The sequence below is a fragment of the Streptopelia decaocto genome, assembly GCF_964273445.1.
Source record: "Streptopelia decaocto genome assembly, chromosome: 3".
NCBI classification, from domain to species: Eukaryota; Metazoa; Chordata; class Aves; order Columbiformes; family Columbidae; genus Streptopelia; species Streptopelia decaocto.
This window is the reverse complement of record NC_138656.1, coordinates 37,710,166-37,728,698: the sequence shown is the minus strand read 5'-3', so window position 1 is coordinate 37,728,698 and position 18,533 is coordinate 37,710,166. Positions and strand designations below refer to the sequence as shown.

The window sequence follows — 18,533 nt, the reverse complement described above, 5'->3', positions numbered from 1 at the left end:
GCTGTTGGCCTGGGCACACTGCTGGCTCATATGCAGCTGACTGTCAACACCCCCAGGCTCTTTTCCATGGGGCAACTTCTGTATGGCCATCCTACCCCCAAGCAGATCAAGACTCCTGCCCAACTTGGTGTCATCCAAGGGTGCACTCAATGGATAACTTTCAGGCAGTGGGTACAGAACAGCATTCACTGCTTAGATTTCAAACCCATTTCTTTTATAATAACCAAACACAGGCATCAGAACAAACCTTCATTAATGCTGTCCTCTCTGTCAACATGGTTGCGAAATTTTTCTACAGTCTGACAGCTGAGTAACCTGGTATTGGTGGTCTGCCCTCTCAAGGGAAAGATTCCACCCGTGACATTTAAACTGTACCTTTCGTCACAGTATTCCAGACCCTGGTTAAAAAATAAAAGAAGAGAGAAAAGGTCGTTTTGACATAAAAACGTACATTATACCTAAATATGAAAGAATGTGTATATCCAATATAATATGCATGCTATATATGTATTTTTCCTGTGAGCTTCTTTCCAATGGCAAATAGAAACTACATCTGACACGCAAGAGAATGAGGCATGAAATCGTAATGGGTAAGCTGGGCTGTAAAGGCTTTGCATGTTTTCCAAATTTAGCATTTCCCTGACATCATCCAGTTCCAAACATGTGCTGCAGAATTCCTTGCAACATCAAGGTTTCTTTACAAAGCTAAATACATATCTCCAAGGAGATATTGTGATGCATATGCATGGTGTGGCAGAATGCAACCCCCCTCTCTCCCCCTCCCTCCTTCAGTTTGGAAGGAGTAGGCACCTCTCCCTCTTTCTCTGCTACTTGAGGCTAACAGCTTCTTTTGTTTGGCCCCAGAGCACCCTGGCCAGGGCCATTATGAGAAGGGAGTGCCACAGAGCCGCTGGACGCCTGCAGCCAGTGTGAGGGATGATTGAAGGCTTCAGGGGCACCCACAGGTGGGGGTGCAGAGAAGCTTCTAGAATGCCTACAGTCAGATCTGATGAGATAAAAACGGGATTCTCGTCAAGACTCCGCCCATTGTGTGGGTCTCTCGGAGCACGAGCAAGATGCTGCCGCTGAGAGCCCCCCTCCCCGGGATGGAGACTCCGCTTGCCTCGCCGCCACGGCTGTGAGTAAAACTTCTCGCAGGATTGCGAGTATATTTATACTTTTCGTGCACATTTGCACATGTATTTTCCGTGCACATTTGCACGTGTACTTTAAATTATTTCCTCGCACAATCGCGAGTGGCTGCCGAGAGCCCTCGCACAATCGCGAATGTATTTTTCCTTCCGTGCACATTTGCACATGTAACTTTCCATGCCCATTTGCATGCGTAACTTTCCATGCCCAATATGAGCACGTGTATAAATTGCTTCCTCACACAATCGCGAGTGGCCGCCGAGAGCCCCTCGCACAATCGCGAGTGTATTTTCCTCCCGTGCTTCCACATAAGCATGTGTAGGATTCTGTGCACACTTGCACGTGTAAGTAAATTAACCCTCGCAGGATTGCGAGTGTATTATAAATTTACCCTCGCGGAATCGCGAGTGTACACTTCCCATACTCACTACGAGTGCGTGTATCTCTTTAAAAAAATAATCCTGCACCGTGTTTAGGCAAGTGTGTATTTCTCTGGGACTCAGGGATGGCTCCAGCACTGTTTGGGTGAAGCCACGTGCATGCACACTGTGGACCGCCTGTTGTATTAGTTGCTGCCCCTTAATAATTTTCCTCAACTGATATCCGAACCTTTATTTAAGTTACTTTTGGAGTGCTAAAACCCTGTTTCTCACTGGTTTAATAAAAGTTGTTTTGGACTCTGTTGTCCCTTAAATTAACCGCGGGGTGCCTCCGTGACACATGGAAAGCTCTTTGTTTCATGCCTTCATTACAAACCAGATGAAGCTGGAGTAGCCATGGCATTGCAGCAGCTAAGAAAATTGCACATAACAAGAGGACATCCATGTGCAGAACATCCTGAATCTAGTTCAAACACAAAATTCTGCAGCATAAAGTTGTACAACTTGTTTCCAAAAAGTGTGCACAAAGGCCATGCCCAAGAAGATTTGGCAAAAGATTTTTTTTTTTCTCATCTCTGAATTTGGATGGTAAATATGACCCCTGTCACCTTAACTGATACTCAGAGAAAAATGACCTTTTTCTTCTTTCCACATACATGCACATCTTACCTCATACAGGACTTGTCCTGATGCCAAGCGCTTTCTGTCACCAAATGCCAACTGCAACAGATGCAAACTCACAACATCACCTTCACTGAAAAAAGAAGCAATTATGAAATTTGAGTGCAAAGCTGCTTTATAGTCCTCATTCTCATTTTATTAGATCTTGACTGAAGTTTCTTAATGGCATGCTCTTGCTGAAAAGGATAACACCACTTCCCAAAACATGATAATTGGTCACATTTAGCCATTAAACCAAAAAGGAGGTGATGTGACACTAACAGCTTCAGGGGCAAATGCTACCCATACCATTTGAGAGCTTTAACACCTTGTATGGCCTAAACATTGTTGGAAATAGTTCTTCACAGTGAAGAGCTCTCAATCAAAACTGCTGTAAAGTCAAACTTAAAACAATTGCCACTTTGTGAACAGCTGAGCTGATTAAACAACTTGCTGATGCTCAAAGAGAGAGGTCTTTCTCCCCTTCCCTTCCCAACAAAGCTCCAGTCCTTGACTTTTCTGCTGAACAGGGATTTCTTTCTCCCAGGGGAACTGAACATGAAGACTCCAAAGGCTGCTGAAGGTGGCACCAGGGAATCAGCAATTCTGTCACCACCCTCCTTTAGGGTCAGTGGGCTCTTATGCCAGTGCGTTTACTGTCATAGATCTGCAGCCTCAACTACTTTTCATGGTATTTTCAATACAGTGGTTTGCATATCATCAAATTATGAAGCAATCTTCAAGAAATAAAGGAATTCATTTAAGAATGCAAGCACAAAAATAAAGCCTCTGTTGCTTTGCCTTCTTTCAGAAGGTAGAAACAAGTAGGTCCTTCTTTACATCTGTTAAACCATGTAAAAACCTCATTGTAAGCTTAACAGCTTCCATACCCAAATCTACTGCACATCTAAATAAACAAAACAAACATACGTGTTCTAACTGTATGTGAACAAATAGAAAAAATAAAAATTAATTCAGTGGCCTAGACTAATATTTCATCCACCTTTCTTGTGTAGACTGAACAGCCCACAAGTAGCAACAATTGTAAGGATCATTCTCAGGCTCTTGAAAAGTAACGGCATAGACAGGAATCCTTCCTCCTTCAAGCTGAGAGTGGTATCTACAGGTTTAAAACAAAACAAAACAAAACAGAAGGGTGAGCCTATAGGTCCTAACTGTTTGTAAAAGTTAGAAGCTTCTTCGGAGAAAAGAGCACCTTACATGCTTGTCCTTAAAGTACAGAAGGTCATATTTCCACCTCAAACAAGTCAGGGAAGCAAATACTTTGTATGCAACAGTCAGGAGGTGAGGAATTTACTGTCCATCAAATGCAATATCCTGGTTTTATGTCCTCCTCTGCCTGAGGAGGAGGAACATAATGATCACTTCAGCTGCCAGGCAAAAAGATTGTTCCTACTTTTGTAGCCTACTTCAATATTGAACTTAAAATGCAGCATATCTTCTAAATAAATTTAAATCAGAGCCGAATACAAGTAGTCTCTTGTATCTTGGACTATGCAAAGCATATTTCTTAAAGATTTCTGAACCTTACTTGTACCTTCACAATCTGTTATTGCCACCTAATTATTCCTCCGCTGTCTGTTTATTCATCCAATAGTCTCTGCTGAGTCAGTAGAGTCACTGCAGATTTGCTTAAGTGAATCCCTATCTGAATTTGGTCAAATATTTCAAGTGAGATTGTTCTTTGGCAGACTTTAAGTAATCTCTTAATTCTTCTATTGCTCGGAAATGTACATGTCCCTTATTATCATCTCAAAGCGTTCTGAGCAAACTTTCATTCACATGTATTGTTGTCTTGGAATAGGTTGATCACCTATTTTGGTCCAGGCTAAAATGTAGGGAAGAATATATTTCCAGACACAGACCAGATACTGAGTTTTCATGTCTCACTAGTTGCATCCTGGGCCCTTCAGATAATATTATCACTAAAACCACATTATTAACATACTTAAGCCTTTCAATGTATGTCCTAATTGCGGGAACTGGCCAGGAAAAATAATTTCTAAAATTTGTTTCATTGAAATACACATATTTCCTTTCACTGAATAACTGCTGAGAAAACAAATTGTCTTGTATAATAAAATCAGCTCTATCCCATCCTAACTGCTTGATATAACCCAGAGACACATGCTTTCCACGATTCCTCAATCCACAGGCACAATAAGGACATCAATCCTAATCCATTGTGGAGAAGGCGGTCCATTTCATCCATGTGTGACTTCTGAGTTACTTCAGGAGAGGATTTCTAAACATTCCAAGATTATATTCAAAAGTTCAGTTCCTGAAAAAGTTTGTATTAACTTAACATACTACCTTCAGAAAAAAACTGAGAACCCTGCCCTTCCAGGCATGGCCAAGCGTCAAGGCCTACTTACTCCCTCTTCAAAGTTTTCATATTCCAGAGGGACAGGTAGCCATCTGAAAAACCCACAGCCAGCTGATTGCTTCTGCTTATGTAGCACAGGGTTGGTATTGCTATTCCTGAAGGATTTTGTAATTGAAAGGACAGATGTCTCCCTTCTCTGGTCACAGTGTCTCTTCTTCGTGGAAATGCTACAGGAATTCTTGTGAACACTTCCAGATCTACACACACAAAGCCAGGTAATAAATCAATGCGTTATGCCATTTAGGTGACAAGATGTATAATCTGATTCTACCATCCCAGGTGAAATACCCATTTACACAACACTTTTTTGGCTATGTCCATTTTGCTTGTATGCAAAGAACAGAAGAAAACCCAGAGCAGACAGATGTTCTCACTCGCATTTCAAAACCAAGTAACAGTGTAACCTTCACAGATAAATTCTTCTAGGACTCTGTAAAGCAGGAGTTTGGGCCTCATGATGGAGCTATTTGAAGTGACCTCAACTCCTGAAGCCACTGATGGAACAGCTGAATCAGTGGATGCAGTCTGAGTAAACAAATTAGAGATTTTATTCAGCCAAATGCGCTATTTTTGACACGTTGTGTTGATTTTAAAAAACAAGCCTAAAATTTGCCCCAAGGCCACTAACAGCAGCAGCAGAACATTCTCCAGAAATAGGACAACCCTGACAAAATTTCCTCCCAGGCAGCTGAACTGACTCAGGTGGTCAAATTCCTACACCTGGCTGGCAAGAATCAGAGTAACACAGGGAACTTGGTGGGAAATGGGCATTTAGGACATTAGAAGGAGTACTAAGCCACTCGCAGTTTGACGCAGAGGTCAGGACTATACAAGGTCAACTGCCACCTGTAATCACTTGACATAAATGTCTGCACACCAGTATCTTCAATGTGGCATGCATACTGGTCATTTAAAAGACAGCAGCTTTCTTACTTTTAAATTCTAGGTGGAAAACCACAGGCTTACCTGATGCCTCTATTTCATTCTGACTGCAAGACAAATCATCCAAACAAAGGTCAACCAGGAGGAGATGACCCACATCTGTAGCCACTGCAGCCACTCCAAAGAGCCAGCGCAGACCCTGGTGCAGGTGCTGAGTGCTCACACTGGCTCCTCCATGATTAGTTATGGGCTCTATAGCAGTTACCTACAGGAAACCCACAAGTTAATGCTTAAGCTGTTTGACAGGCTAAACAGAAATCACTCACAAGTGAAGCCAGAACTAGCACATCAGAAACAAGAAAGTAAACACAGAGCATAAGACTCAAAAGCAAAACATTGTTTCCAATCATATCAAGAAAAATCAAAGTATGACCTGTTCAAAAATCTGTTACTGCCTTCCATTTTCTAGATTTCCTACAGTTTTTGAACTCAACTGCAGTGTAAACGGTACCTTCTACTATTACAGCTTACCAATTTCCATTTCCTACTTAGGAATAACTAACCCTAAGAAAATAAACAAAGTCTGTTATTGGCAGGAAACTTCATCCTATGGAAGGGACTTCAGAAAGAAAGAAGGACAAAACTAAATCCAGCTCTCCCACTGCTCACAGCCCATCAGTCTGTGCCTTCTCTGCCAAACAGGTATCACGATCAATCCTGGCTGCAAGTCAAACCAGGCAGCGCTCAAGCTGCATGGTGGACAAACCATTTCCATGGGAATGAAACATCTTTAGAAAGTGACCAAAGGAGATCCTGGATTAGTAAAAAAAAAAAAAAAAAAAAACAACACCCAACTTTTAATGCACACCAGCACCTTAATCAATGTTAACAAGGATTTCAAAAGCCAGCCTAAAACAACAGCAAAAGGAACAGCAGCTTGTTAGATCAAAAGCCAACTCCAGCTGAGGAAGAAGCGCACCTGGCTCTCTCACACATGGAGCAGCCCCTGTGCAACTGGATCGCAAGGTGCAGCCAGACCCTTCCGCACACGCTGCAGCACAGCCCAGGACAGCACTGACTGCCGGGGCAGGGACACAGCACGCGGACATTCCTGCACTACAGCCAGATAACAAAACAACATGGGCCATCGTTCAGCCTCCTTACAAAAGGCAACACAATGAAGACAGGAAGCTTTACACAAGCAACAAACTTTTACAGGAAAATAGAACAAATAAGTAAACATCATAAGGGGATCCACTTCTTTGTGTTTTTTATTTTACCCACAGAGGTGGGCAAAAATAACCAAGCCCCTAGGCCCCAAAGGTTTCTCTCTCTCCCATCAAGCACTTGCTATGACTACATTGCCTGGCAATCCACTACAGAATTCACCTTTCATCTTGCTCACAAGAATTCTAATCTTAGAAGTACCTATAGTCATTTAGACAACATTTATTTTGTTTCAGATTTAATATAAATGGAATCAAATTTCTAATCTTTTCTGCTACTCGAAGGACTATCAAAAGCATTTTGATTACTCAAATTCTCTCTCTGCCAAGTGTTGATGACCCTAATGAGGAAAACAGAGCAACTGTACATATCTTGCTCCAGAACTAACCAAAGTTCAAGTGTTGGTTCTAACTTGTATTTCTCTAAGATTTTTCCATGGTACAAATGTTTCCCAATTTTAACACTTCTATTTTCCCCATAGAAGCTCCTGAAATTGCACATTTTTCTATTGCACTATGCACTTGCTTTTCATAGTCTTCTAGACTACTATCAGCTCATTCTGGAATGAACAAAGAAGTTTGTGTTAACCTCTACAAGTTAGATGGCCACAGAAGACATACCCACAGGGGAAAGAGTCAGTCTTCCCACAAACTGTCAGACAACTCACTAAAGGCTCTTTTTCCCTACCCTAAGTCAGCACATTTTTATGTTCTGCTCTGAAGTCACCTTCTTGCTGGGCTGAGATTCATGGGAATGTGTCCAAGCCATTTATAGCACAACCAGGGAAGTCTGAGATAGCTAAAAGACAGTCTTTCTGACAGAAATCAAGCATTTATAAGATGTGTGTTACAGACATTCTGAAGGGTGGGGTTTCTTTGCTTTCTTTTCCTTCTCTTCGTCTTTTTGTGAAAGTGGAGATTTAGGCAACTATGCGCTCTACAATGAAATCAGAAAACTTGGTTTACTGCCAGTAAACTCAAAGGATAATGGTACCATTAACCCCAAGATTCTACATCAAGGCCCTCTTGACTGGACACTCTGATGTGAACGTATATTAACGCAACATAGAAAAAACACCTCCTACAAAGAAATGCTCCAGAGCGAAAAGCTGAAACGGGACTATGCAGCACTCAACAATAGAAAAGCTTTGGTTCTGCAATAGAAAGCACATACCCTTCCTGGAAGAACAACTGCTTTAACCACTCGTGATATTCCAAGATCGTACAGACAAAGAACACTTCCCTCTGCTTCTTCCAGCCCGACCAAGAGTCCGGTTCTCTTCTGCCAGGAAAACTCCTTGACCACGCGAACGATGGGCGGCTGCTCGTGCACTCCACTGAAACGGTACGCGGAGAGCCGCTCTCCTGTCAGTGAGTTCACCACCTCCAGTTGAGGGCCACACGCCAACCATGCCAGGCCATTTCTCCCTGTAAGAGAAAAGAGAGCTGACTACAGCAAATTTCCAACAGAAGACTGAAAACAACGCAACAACCACTGTCACCGCCCCTTCCCTCCCATGAAAGTACCAAAAAAATGAAGACTGACTTACCTAAATCTTGGTCAGTTATTTGAAATCACCCACTGAAATCCTCAAGCAATACATCTTAAAATTAGCCACCTTATTATTTTGCATTTGCACTTGTCATTCCTGCACTGGAGAATTTTGATTGTTTGGGAAAGAGATCACAATGTGTTGATCTACAGGCTTTAGACCATATTTGGCTTGTTTTTGCTAGAAATCATCTAAATGCATATGGGAATGCGAGTCTTCAAGCACACTTCAAAAATAACAAATCTAAGCCAACTCATTTCTAGTTCATTAATATGACCTGACACATGCCTACTTCAGGCAGGGATTTGGACTTCAACAAGAAATTATCTTAACACGGGCACTGCAGGAGTAAATTCAACCTTTCGCACCTGCTGATCACAGAAACAATTTAACGTATCGTGTTTCACAGAACCACTTCAAACTCCAAGGAAGTATTAACTCAATTACTGCATTTGCTGTCAGGTTCCACCTGCTCTTCACAGAAGCCTGGACATCCAGACAGGCTCCCAGCTCTACTTCCCGATCACCTAGAAAGTTAGCTGCCTAATCTGCTTAGCCACTTGCAGCAACTCTCACTGGATACTCATCTGCATCCTATTAAATACTTTGGAAATATGGCTGCAGCGCTTACCCTCTCTTATCCTCCCTCTTCCTTCTGTTTTTGTTCAGACTAGAAGAGAAAATGCAGGGGGTTTTGCCTCTGTAACACCACAGGAGAACTATTTCTGCATGTGATGTTATGATGATGGTCATAGACCTTGAGCTGGTACAAACAAATATGGCCCAAAACAATACTATTACTTTTTTGAAAACTGCCTTTTATTTATTTAAAAATGGAAGAGATCTCACTGGCTCAGCATGTTTCAGTAAATTATTTCCATAACACAAGATTGGTGCAGGTTGCTGTAATTTCAAAGTTCGATCATACTGATGTTTTAACATTAGCATTTTTAACCATTAAAACATCCTTTTTGTTCTCTCTAAACCTGATGCATCTTAACAATCCCAGCCCAACACAGCTGATACTACAAACCTACGCCTCAGGTAACCTCCAGGCAATAACAACTTTACACCAAAACCAAATTTAAAGGAAAATGCTCACCTCCAGAAAATTTCCCAAACAGCACAGAATCCAGGGTTAGCTCATCTTCCCCAAGTGCCTGAATAGTCACCTCTGGAAACTGCAGCAGACTGCTCGTTACCTGAGCCGTTAGGTCTCTCATTCTTCACTGCAAATTAAAAACAAAATAGAATACAGAAATACTCATGTCAGCCATAAACATTTTTGAGATTGACAGAAGTTTCATCAGAATGCAGTGAATAATCTCAGGTACATCGCCTGTAGCTCGTTTCCTCAAAAACAGCACTCAGGACAGTTTTTGATCTCACAGCAGAGTAAAAGGAGAATCCTTTGCTTTTCTCATGCCTATGAGATCACAGTATCACAGTATGTTTGGGATTGGAAGGGACCTCAAAAGATCATCTATTCCAATCCCCCTGCTGGAGCAGGAACACCTAGGTGAGGTCGCACAGGAACATGTCCAGGAGGGTTTTGAATGTCTCCAGAGAAGGAGACTCCACAACCTCCCTGGGCAGCCTGTTCCAGTGCTCTGACACCATCACTGAGAAGAAGTTTTGTCTCAAATTTAAGTGGAACCTCTTGTGTTCCAGCTCGATCCCATTACCCCTTGTCCTACCGTTGTTTGCCACCGAGAAGAGCCTGGCTCCATCCTCACGGCACTCACCCTTTATATATTTATAAACATTAATAAGGTCACCCCTCAGTCTCCTCTTCTCCAAACTAAAGAGCCCCAGCTCCCTCAGCCTTTCTTCATAAGGGAGATGCTCCACTCCCTTAATCGTCTTTGTTGCCCTACGCTGGACTCTCTCCAGCAGTTCCCTGTCCTTCTTGAACTGAGGGGCCCAGAACTGGACACAATATTCCAGATGGGGTCTCACCAGGGCAGAGTAGAGGGGAAAGAAGACCTCTCTCGATCTACTAACCACCCCCTTGTAATACACCCCAGGATGCCATTGGCCTTCCTGGCCACAAGGACACAGTGCTGGCTCATGGTCATCCTGTTGTCCACCAGGACCCCCAGGTCCCTTTCCCCTACACTGCTCTCTAATATGTGATTTCCCAACCTATACTGGAACCTGGGGTTGTTCCTGCCCAGATGCAGGACTCTACACTTTCCCTTGTTAAATTTCATCAGGTTATTCCCCGCCCAATTCTCCAGCCTGTCCAGGTCGCGCTGGATGGCAGCACAGCCTTCTGGCATGTCAGCCACTCCTCCCAGCTCAGTGTCATCAGCAAACTTGCTGATAGTGCACTCTATTCCCTCATCCAAATCGTTAATGAATATATTGAATAATATTGGCCCCAGTACTGACCCTGAGGCACTCCACTAGATACTGGCCTCCAGCTAGACTCCGCACCATTGACTGCCACTCTCTGGCTTCTCTCCTTAAGGCAGTTTGCAACCCAACTCAATACTCTATTGTCTAGACCACACCTCCTCAACCTAGCTGTAAGGATGCTGTGGGAGACTGTGTCAAAGGCTTTACTGAAGTCAAGGTAGACCACATCCACCGCTCTGCCATCATCCATCCGCCTTGTTACATTCTTATAAAAGGCTATAAGGTTGGTCAAGCATGACTTACCCTTGGTAAAGGCATGCTGACTGCCCCTAATGACCCTCTTATACTTGATATGCCTTGAGATGGCACCAAGGATAAGCTGTTCCATTACTTTCCCAGGGACAGAGGTGAGGCTGACCAGTCTATAATTACCCGGGTCCTCCTTCTTGCCCTTTTTGAAGACTGGAGTGACATTTGCTTTCCTCCAATCCTCGGGCACCTCTCCCGTTTCCCAAGACTTGTCAAAGATGATGGAGAGCGGTCTAGCAATGACCTCAGCCAGCTCCCTCAGCACCCGCAGATGCATCCCATCTGGACCCATGGATTTATGGATGTCCAGACTATTTAATTGCTCCCTAACCCAGTCCTCAGCAACTAAAGCAAACTCCTCCATTGACCTGGCTTCATCCGGGGTCTCAGGGGTACAGGGCTCCCCAGGACAGCCTCCAGCAGAGTAGACAGAGACGAAGAAGGCATTCAGTACTTCTGCCTTCTTTGTGTCTTCTGCCACCAGGGCACCCACCCCATTCATCAGTGGGCCTACATTGCCTCTGGCATTAGTTTTATCTGCTATGTATTTGAAAAAGTTCTTTTTGCTGTCCTTTACCCCTCTCACCAGCTGTAATTCTGAGGCGGCCTTGGCTATCCTAGCTGCCTTCCTACATCCTCTAACAGCAGCCTTATATTCCTCCCAAGTGGCCAGCCCCTGCTTCCATGACCTGTAAACTCTCCTCTTCTGCTTGAGCATACCCAACAGATCCCTATTCAACCACGCAGGCCTCCTGGCTCCCTTCCTTGACTTCCTACGTGTGGGGATGCTCTGATCCTGAGCGTGGAAGAAGCAATCCCTGAATGCCACTCAGCTATCTTGGGCCCCTTTTCCTTCAAGCAGCCTTGCCCATGGGTTTTCCCCCAGAAATTGCTTGAAAAGGCTGAAGTTTGCCCTGCTAAAGTCCAGGGTTGCAATTCTGCTTGCTATTCTGTTCCTGCCACACAAGATGCTGAACTCCACCATCTCGTGGTCACTGCAACCCAGGCAGCCCTCAACCTTTACTGCTTCGACCAGACCCTCCTTGTTAGTGAGGATGAGGTCCAGCAGTGCTCCTCTCCTAGTTGGCTCCTCCACCATCTGCATGAGGAAGTTATCATCAAAGCACTGGAGGAACCTCCTGGACTGTGGCTGGCTGGCTGAATGGTCCTTCCAACAAACATCAGGGAAGTTAAAATCACCCACAACAACCAGGGCCTGTGACTGTGAGGCCACTCTCAGCTGCCCAGAGAAGGCCTCATCAACTTCCTCACCCTGATCTGGTGGCCTGTAATAGACACCTACAACAGTATCACCCCTGCCAGCCTGCCCCTTGATCCTGAGCCATACACTCTCAACTTGCTCGTCATCCACTTCTGGGCAGAATTTAGTACATTATAGCTGCTCTCTCACCACGCCTGGCTGGCCTGTCTTTCCTGAAAAGGGCGTGGCCATCCATGACCACATTCCAGTCATGTGTGCTGTCCCACCATGTTTCTGTAATTGCCATCAGATCATAATCTCCTGACTGAACACAGGATTCTAACTCCTCCTGCTTATTCCCCATGCTGCGCGCATTGGTGTACAGGCATTTCAGGGAGCGAGCAGAGCACACCAATTTCTCCCTAGGGGCATAGGAGGCCACCCAGTCCTCATCAGTTTTAGAATGCTGCCCCACTGGGACAAGCCCAGCTACAACCCCATCCCCCTTCGAGCCTAGTTTAAAGCTCTCCAAATGAGCCCTGCTAATTCCTGTCCCAGCCTCCTTTTGCCCCTGCGAGATAAACCTTTCCCACGTAACACTGTCCGGACTGGAGTCTTATAAAACCAGCCATTATCAAAAAATCCAAATCCCTGCCTATAGCACCAGAAAGTGACACAGGAGTATTGACAAGATAAAAAATGGGGAAAACCAATACACTGAGTTCCAGTCTACCCACATATTTTAGTAAGATGCTATCTGAGAAAAAGAATATTTAAAAAAGCTTCTCAGTAACAGATATAAGTTTCTATTTGTGCTTTCTCTTGATTTTACACTTTACTATTTATTGTCAATTGTCTTCCAGTAGATTTCACACATCATTTATCTCTTGTCCACTTTTTGCATGTTTATTTTAACATTCAGGTATACTAAGTTCTTAACTACCCCATTTCCAGCTGGGCAGCCCTAGCATATATTGGTACACGGGGTTGTTCCTCCCTGGGTGCAGGGCTTTGAACTTCCACTTGTTGAACTGCAGGAGTTTCCCATCAGCCCATTTCTCCAGCCTGCCCAAGTATCTCTGGATGGCAGCATAACTGATAAAGAGGGTAACTACTGACTTTTTAAAATTCTTATTATTGACTGGTTCAATGACATTTTTGCCAGAAATAACGGAAGCAACTCACAAGAATTGGAGGAGCAGCAGATGGAAAAGACACCTTCTGCACCTCAGTAGTCAGGTTCAGAGAATTTGTACTTTGCCATATTTTACTCCTGCCAAAAGAAGAGTCAGTGAGTGAGTTAGAAGGTGATTTAGTGAGTACCACTGGGTCATTTCTTTCCCACTTAGGCAGAAAACCTCCCCATGATGTTTTAAGCAAACCCCCTACATTTAATCCAAAACCCAAGTTCTAGTCTAAAAAGCCACTAGCCTAACAGAGATAGTCTGTATCAGAATTCTACAACCAGGCTTATTTCCTTCAAGTGCAGCAGACAGACTGTCTTGCAGAGCTCGTGCGGATGCTCCACAAGCTCTCCAAGCAGCACGAATCTGCAGCAGAAGGTGAGAAGGAGAATTTCAGCTCTCTATCCCAACAACTAAGATCCTGTACCTGATGCAGATCATAGATTTGATTTCCCTTTACATGAAAAAACAACCCAAACCAACACAGATCAGAAGTTGACACTAGAGCCGGTTTACCCAGCTACCACTTATAGCTATGCTCTAACTTAACTTGACTACACCTTCAGTGAAGAGTGGCAGTCCCTGTCTAACTTGGCTGAGCTGGCAAAAGTTCCTGAAGTCAGTTCTGAAATTATGCTTTTTTCTACATTGCTTGGTGTAGAAAACCCTTGTGCTTATCCCTACCAGCACAAATTCCAGAATCACGGCATCACAGTGAAGAGAAAGGGCTTCCAGAATCACTGGAGGTCACCTGCTCCAACCCCTGCTCAAGCAGGGCCACCTAGAGCAGGCTGCCCAGAACCACATCCAGATGCTTTAAAATATCCAATTTTGAAACATACTTTTACAAACAGCAAATCAGTGCAGGAAAACAAGTTGATGCAGTCAGGGAACGAAGAGGTGTCCTCAGCAGAACATGGTACAGGACCATGTGTCCAAACACACAGCACAACTCCCAGCCTGGACCGATACCATCATCCAGACCGATGGCCCTAAGGCAGCATGTGAAATACGGGGTTCAGCATTCTCAACAGAATTAAGTCCCTAAATTTCCCATAATTTTACAAAACAGGATCAAGAAGCACATCTCAGGCTTTATTCATTTAAGTATCTTTATAAGCCACAAAGCAAGAAATCCTGAATGGAGGGATTTTTTTTTTTCATATATAGAAATCTGTTTCATTCAGGAAAGGTTTTAAAAAAACAAACAAACTAACAAACCAACCAAAAATATGACATTTTCTAGTGTGGTTAGACTTAGATTTACACATGTTCCTTCCTTCAATCTGTCCCTTTCAGATCCTGGGGATTTTGCCTTTCACTCCCTACTAAATCCATCACATTTACAATGACTGTTTGGTGATTGTTCCATCCAGAAAAACCTGTTAAAATATTATATCAGCAGCAGAAAAACCTGTTAAAATATTATATCAATGGCAGGAAAAACTACCAAATGAATTGCTCTGTATTAAGTAAAATACAGAAAATGATACTCCACAGAAACACAAAGGAAATAGGCTGTGATAGTTAACCGTATCGGAACATCTTCTACACGAAGAATTGCTTTAGATACAAGAACAGCAAAGGTGTGCCTAAAAACAAACGACCAACTGCCTCTCAGGATTAAGCAACAGGCAATACTGCTCCCCCTGCACCTGTAGAAAGGGGGTACAGAAACACCCCTGGCTGCAGAGATGTCTCCCTCCCGATCCCCTTCCAGAGGAGCCCAGGACTGGCCCTGCCTGCCAGGGCTGAGCAGCTTTTGGAGCTGCCTGGGTGAGGAGCTGTGGGGAGCTGAGCTCCTTGTGCTGCAGAGATGGGTCATGGGTATCTGGCCCCACTGGAGCCCCCTCCTCATCCTCACCAGCCGCAGCCCCAGGCTGTCCTGTGTCACCTGCTCTGCAGACACCTCTCCATCTCTGCCAACAAGGGACTTCAACAGGCACTGGCATTAAATGTTAAGAGATGCAATAACAAATTCACTAACACCAAAAAGAAACCTGTTCTCTAATGGTTAAGACCAGGGTTAAGAATTAAAAATCAAAATAAAGATCCAGGACACAATTTTTTTCCTCTATTCAAGAACTGTCTGGAATAGCAGTAACTTGACTTCAAATAGGGTTTTGCTATTCCATGTTGATATGGTGAGATGGGAAGGAATGGTTTCCACTGTTGTGTTTATCACAGGGGCGCACAGCTGATGATGTTGAAGGAACACAAAACACATGGCTGGCACAGAACTGGGGAGGGTGGTTAGGGAAAACGGAGCACTCTTTCTTAAGGGAAGTAACAGAGGAGTAAATCACAAGCAGCCTTCAGGAATCAGGGTGGTGCTCTGGCAGACAGAAGGCACCACTGCACAGGAGCGCAGCTCCCACTGCACTGCAGGCGCCGCAGGAGGCTGGTGGAGTAGGAGTATCCAGCAGCTACAAGACTGGACTGCAAGGCTAAAACCAGCGCTCCTACTGTACAGGGGAGGTATGGCACTGTAAAGCTTCTGTACCCTATAAAGGCACACAGAGGAAAGCATTTTCTTTACTGAGGCGCTGGAAATACTCTCTCATGAATATGCTGGTAAGAGTGAAATTAGGACACATAAAGGAGATTAAAGAACAGCTCACTTTATGGTAGGTAAAGGAAGATCAGTATTGGAACAGTTGTTAAAAAAGGTTTACTAAAAAGTAACATGCTTGGTTCCTATATTAGGGATCAATTCATTACACCTGTGACAAATTATCATTCTAGGGTTTATCTGTAAATCTAGCTGTACTATATCAACTTTTTATTCAATGCTATTCTATAGGATTCGTTACGGATTTTAAGTTGTTCCATATACTCACAGTTTCTATTTTTGCTCATTTGAAATTAACTGAATCTTTTAAAGCACAACTTGGAAAAATCTTGGAAGCAAACGACACTTTGTGCTAATCCCACCTGGTACTGCTGCTTCTTTTCCAGATTCCAGGTGCATTGGAAGAGCTCCTCTCACAATGGGCACCAGGCCTCTGTTTGTACTGCATCCGATCATCTAATACCTCTTCCCTGAGCTGGTCTGACCACACGCCAGCAGAGAAACGTTACAACCTTGCCAGGCATTCTCCAACACTCCTTGTCCAAGATCACAAAAGACCTCTCTCTAAAAAACAATCAAGTGCATGCTCTTCATAAATGAGCAAGCAAATGCATACGCAAGCACTGCTGTCCGGTAGGAACTGATAGGTTAAATTAAGAATCAAGATTTCCAAACACACTTGAAAATCATACTGACTTCTGGGACGACAGAAATGTAGATAAAATCTAGATAATGCTTCAAACCAGTAAATTGATAAATGCCAGTCATTTGCATTCCACTTATATGAATGTTAATCATGGGAGATATACAGTTGTAGACTTGTCAGTTTGTTTATTAGCTAGAACTGCTTTAATTGGTTCTTTGAATAAAATCTTACCTGGCCTGCAAAACTGTTGAATCCTGCCACGAGGAGCACACCATTCTCTTCCTTTACGAGGCCGCTATGAGACCAATGGGCCAGATCGAAAGTACAGGTTTTCCTGGGCCCTCAATTCCTGGGGTCATACGTGTTTGCGCTGTTGGCATTCATAGGAATCGCACACCTACTTTTCCTGCATCCTTCTCTCTGTGTATTAAAACTAAAATTGTTGTATCGCAATAGAATCATTCATTCACTAATAACTCATGGTTTAGTCTGGATTTAAACCAAGTTCAACAGCAATGCACACCACAGCAATGGCTGCTGTGGGACAAGCCTGCTCCTGAGCCATGCCAGGTGACACTCAGCTGAGGAGTAAGTGACCTGAACGAACTGACAGATCAGTGCCATGAGGATGGAGCCAGGCTCTTCTCGGTGGCAAACAATGATAGGACAAGGGGTAATGGGATCAAGCTGGAACACAAGAGGTTCCACTTAAATTTGAGACAAAACTTCTTCTCGGTGAGGGTGACAGAGCACTGGAACAGGCTGCCCAGGGAGGTTGTGGAGTCTCCTTCTCTGGAGACATTCAAAACCCACCTGGACATGTTCCTGTGCGACCTCACCTAGGCGTTCCTGCTCCAGCAGTGGGATTGGACTGGATGATCTTTTGAGGTCCCTTCCAATCCCGAACATACTGTGATCAGTAACCATAACTTGCATTTTTTCCTCTACCTCACATATTGGTCATCCACACAGCACAAAATGCATTTTATTTTAAGAATAGCTTTAATCCAAAAGGAACTACAGTACATTTATCTCCAGGCATATCAGAGAGACTCATTATCTTGACTACTTTGGCAAAAAAAGTATTCCTGGGATGGGAACCTGGAAGTTTTGCACAGGAGACAAAAGGACAAAAACAAATAAGCTATTACTTGAAATTCTATTACTTCATAGCATTTTCAGATTGGCCTAGACCAAAAGGTTACAAGCATTGCCTAACAACTGACAAGAAACTATGGATTTGCTTCTGCCTGTAGCTTGTTTTGTTCCGACCAGAAATCAACAACTATTTATGATTAGTTACACGGGAACCGATGGAATTGCAGCAAACGAATTCATTCCGCTGACAGCCCTGAGAGTAGTCTTCCATAAGAGGAAGTCCTGATGGGGGATTAAATCAGTTATCTGCAGCCTCGTTTGCACACTGGGGGTATACAAATATTAAGGCAAATAAACTAAGTCAACATGAATCAGTTAACGCTTTAAGCGCCAACTGGCTATCGAAAGTAAAATAGATTTGCTTTAATTCTCCTTCATGTTACAACCTGGAATGAGTACTTTCCTCAGCCTGGGCTTCTAAACATTTGAAGAAAAAAGTCTTATAAATATTTGCGTTAGCTCTCAGAGGTAACCCAGGGAACCACTTCTATTGAAACATTCCTTTTCTTGACAAATTCCCTTCTAACAACAGTCTTACTAACATTCATTCTCCCTTCACTAATATTTCTTGTTATGTGTCTCCTGGAAATAAAATCAGCCATTACACCTATTTTTATTCTTTCTGAAAGGTGAGAGTCTGCTACCCCAAGGCAGTGGCATTTCCTCTGGGGTTACAGCCCCAAAGGTACAGATGCACAATTTAGCTTCAGCTTTTAGCCATCTGACACAAGATCCAAGCAGATGCATCAAAACACTCTTGAGAAATTGTATTTTTTCTCTAGGGGGAGAAAAACCACACACCCCTCCCTCAAGCAATTAAATTTCCTACAGAAAAACTTCAG

The 18,533-nt window shown here is 43.6% G+C and overlaps 1 protein-coding gene across 1 annotated transcript in view; it reads right to left on the bottom strand.

Moving 5' to 3' along the window:
- The window catches only part of LOC309437279 (protein ELYS-like), a gene marked incomplete at its 5' end in the record, with an annotated part of 37,894 nt that extends 28,411 nt beyond the window's left edge, over nucleotides 1–9,483 (bottom strand). The window contains 7 exons of the mRNA XM_082047488.1: nucleotides 248–398; nucleotides 2,202–2,286; nucleotides 3,196–3,312; nucleotides 4,589–4,796; nucleotides 5,566–5,746; nucleotides 7,882–8,135; nucleotides 9,363–9,483. Coding sequence (XP_081903614.1) covers nucleotides 248–398; nucleotides 2,202–2,286; nucleotides 3,196–3,312; nucleotides 4,589–4,796; nucleotides 5,566–5,746; nucleotides 7,882–8,135; nucleotides 9,363–9,483 — 1,117 coding nt within the window. The remainder of the gene's footprint in view (nucleotides 1–247; nucleotides 399–2,201; nucleotides 2,287–3,195; nucleotides 3,313–4,588; nucleotides 4,797–5,565; nucleotides 5,747–7,881; nucleotides 8,136–9,362) is intronic.
- Nucleotides 9,484–18,533: the final 9,050 nt, after the last annotated feature.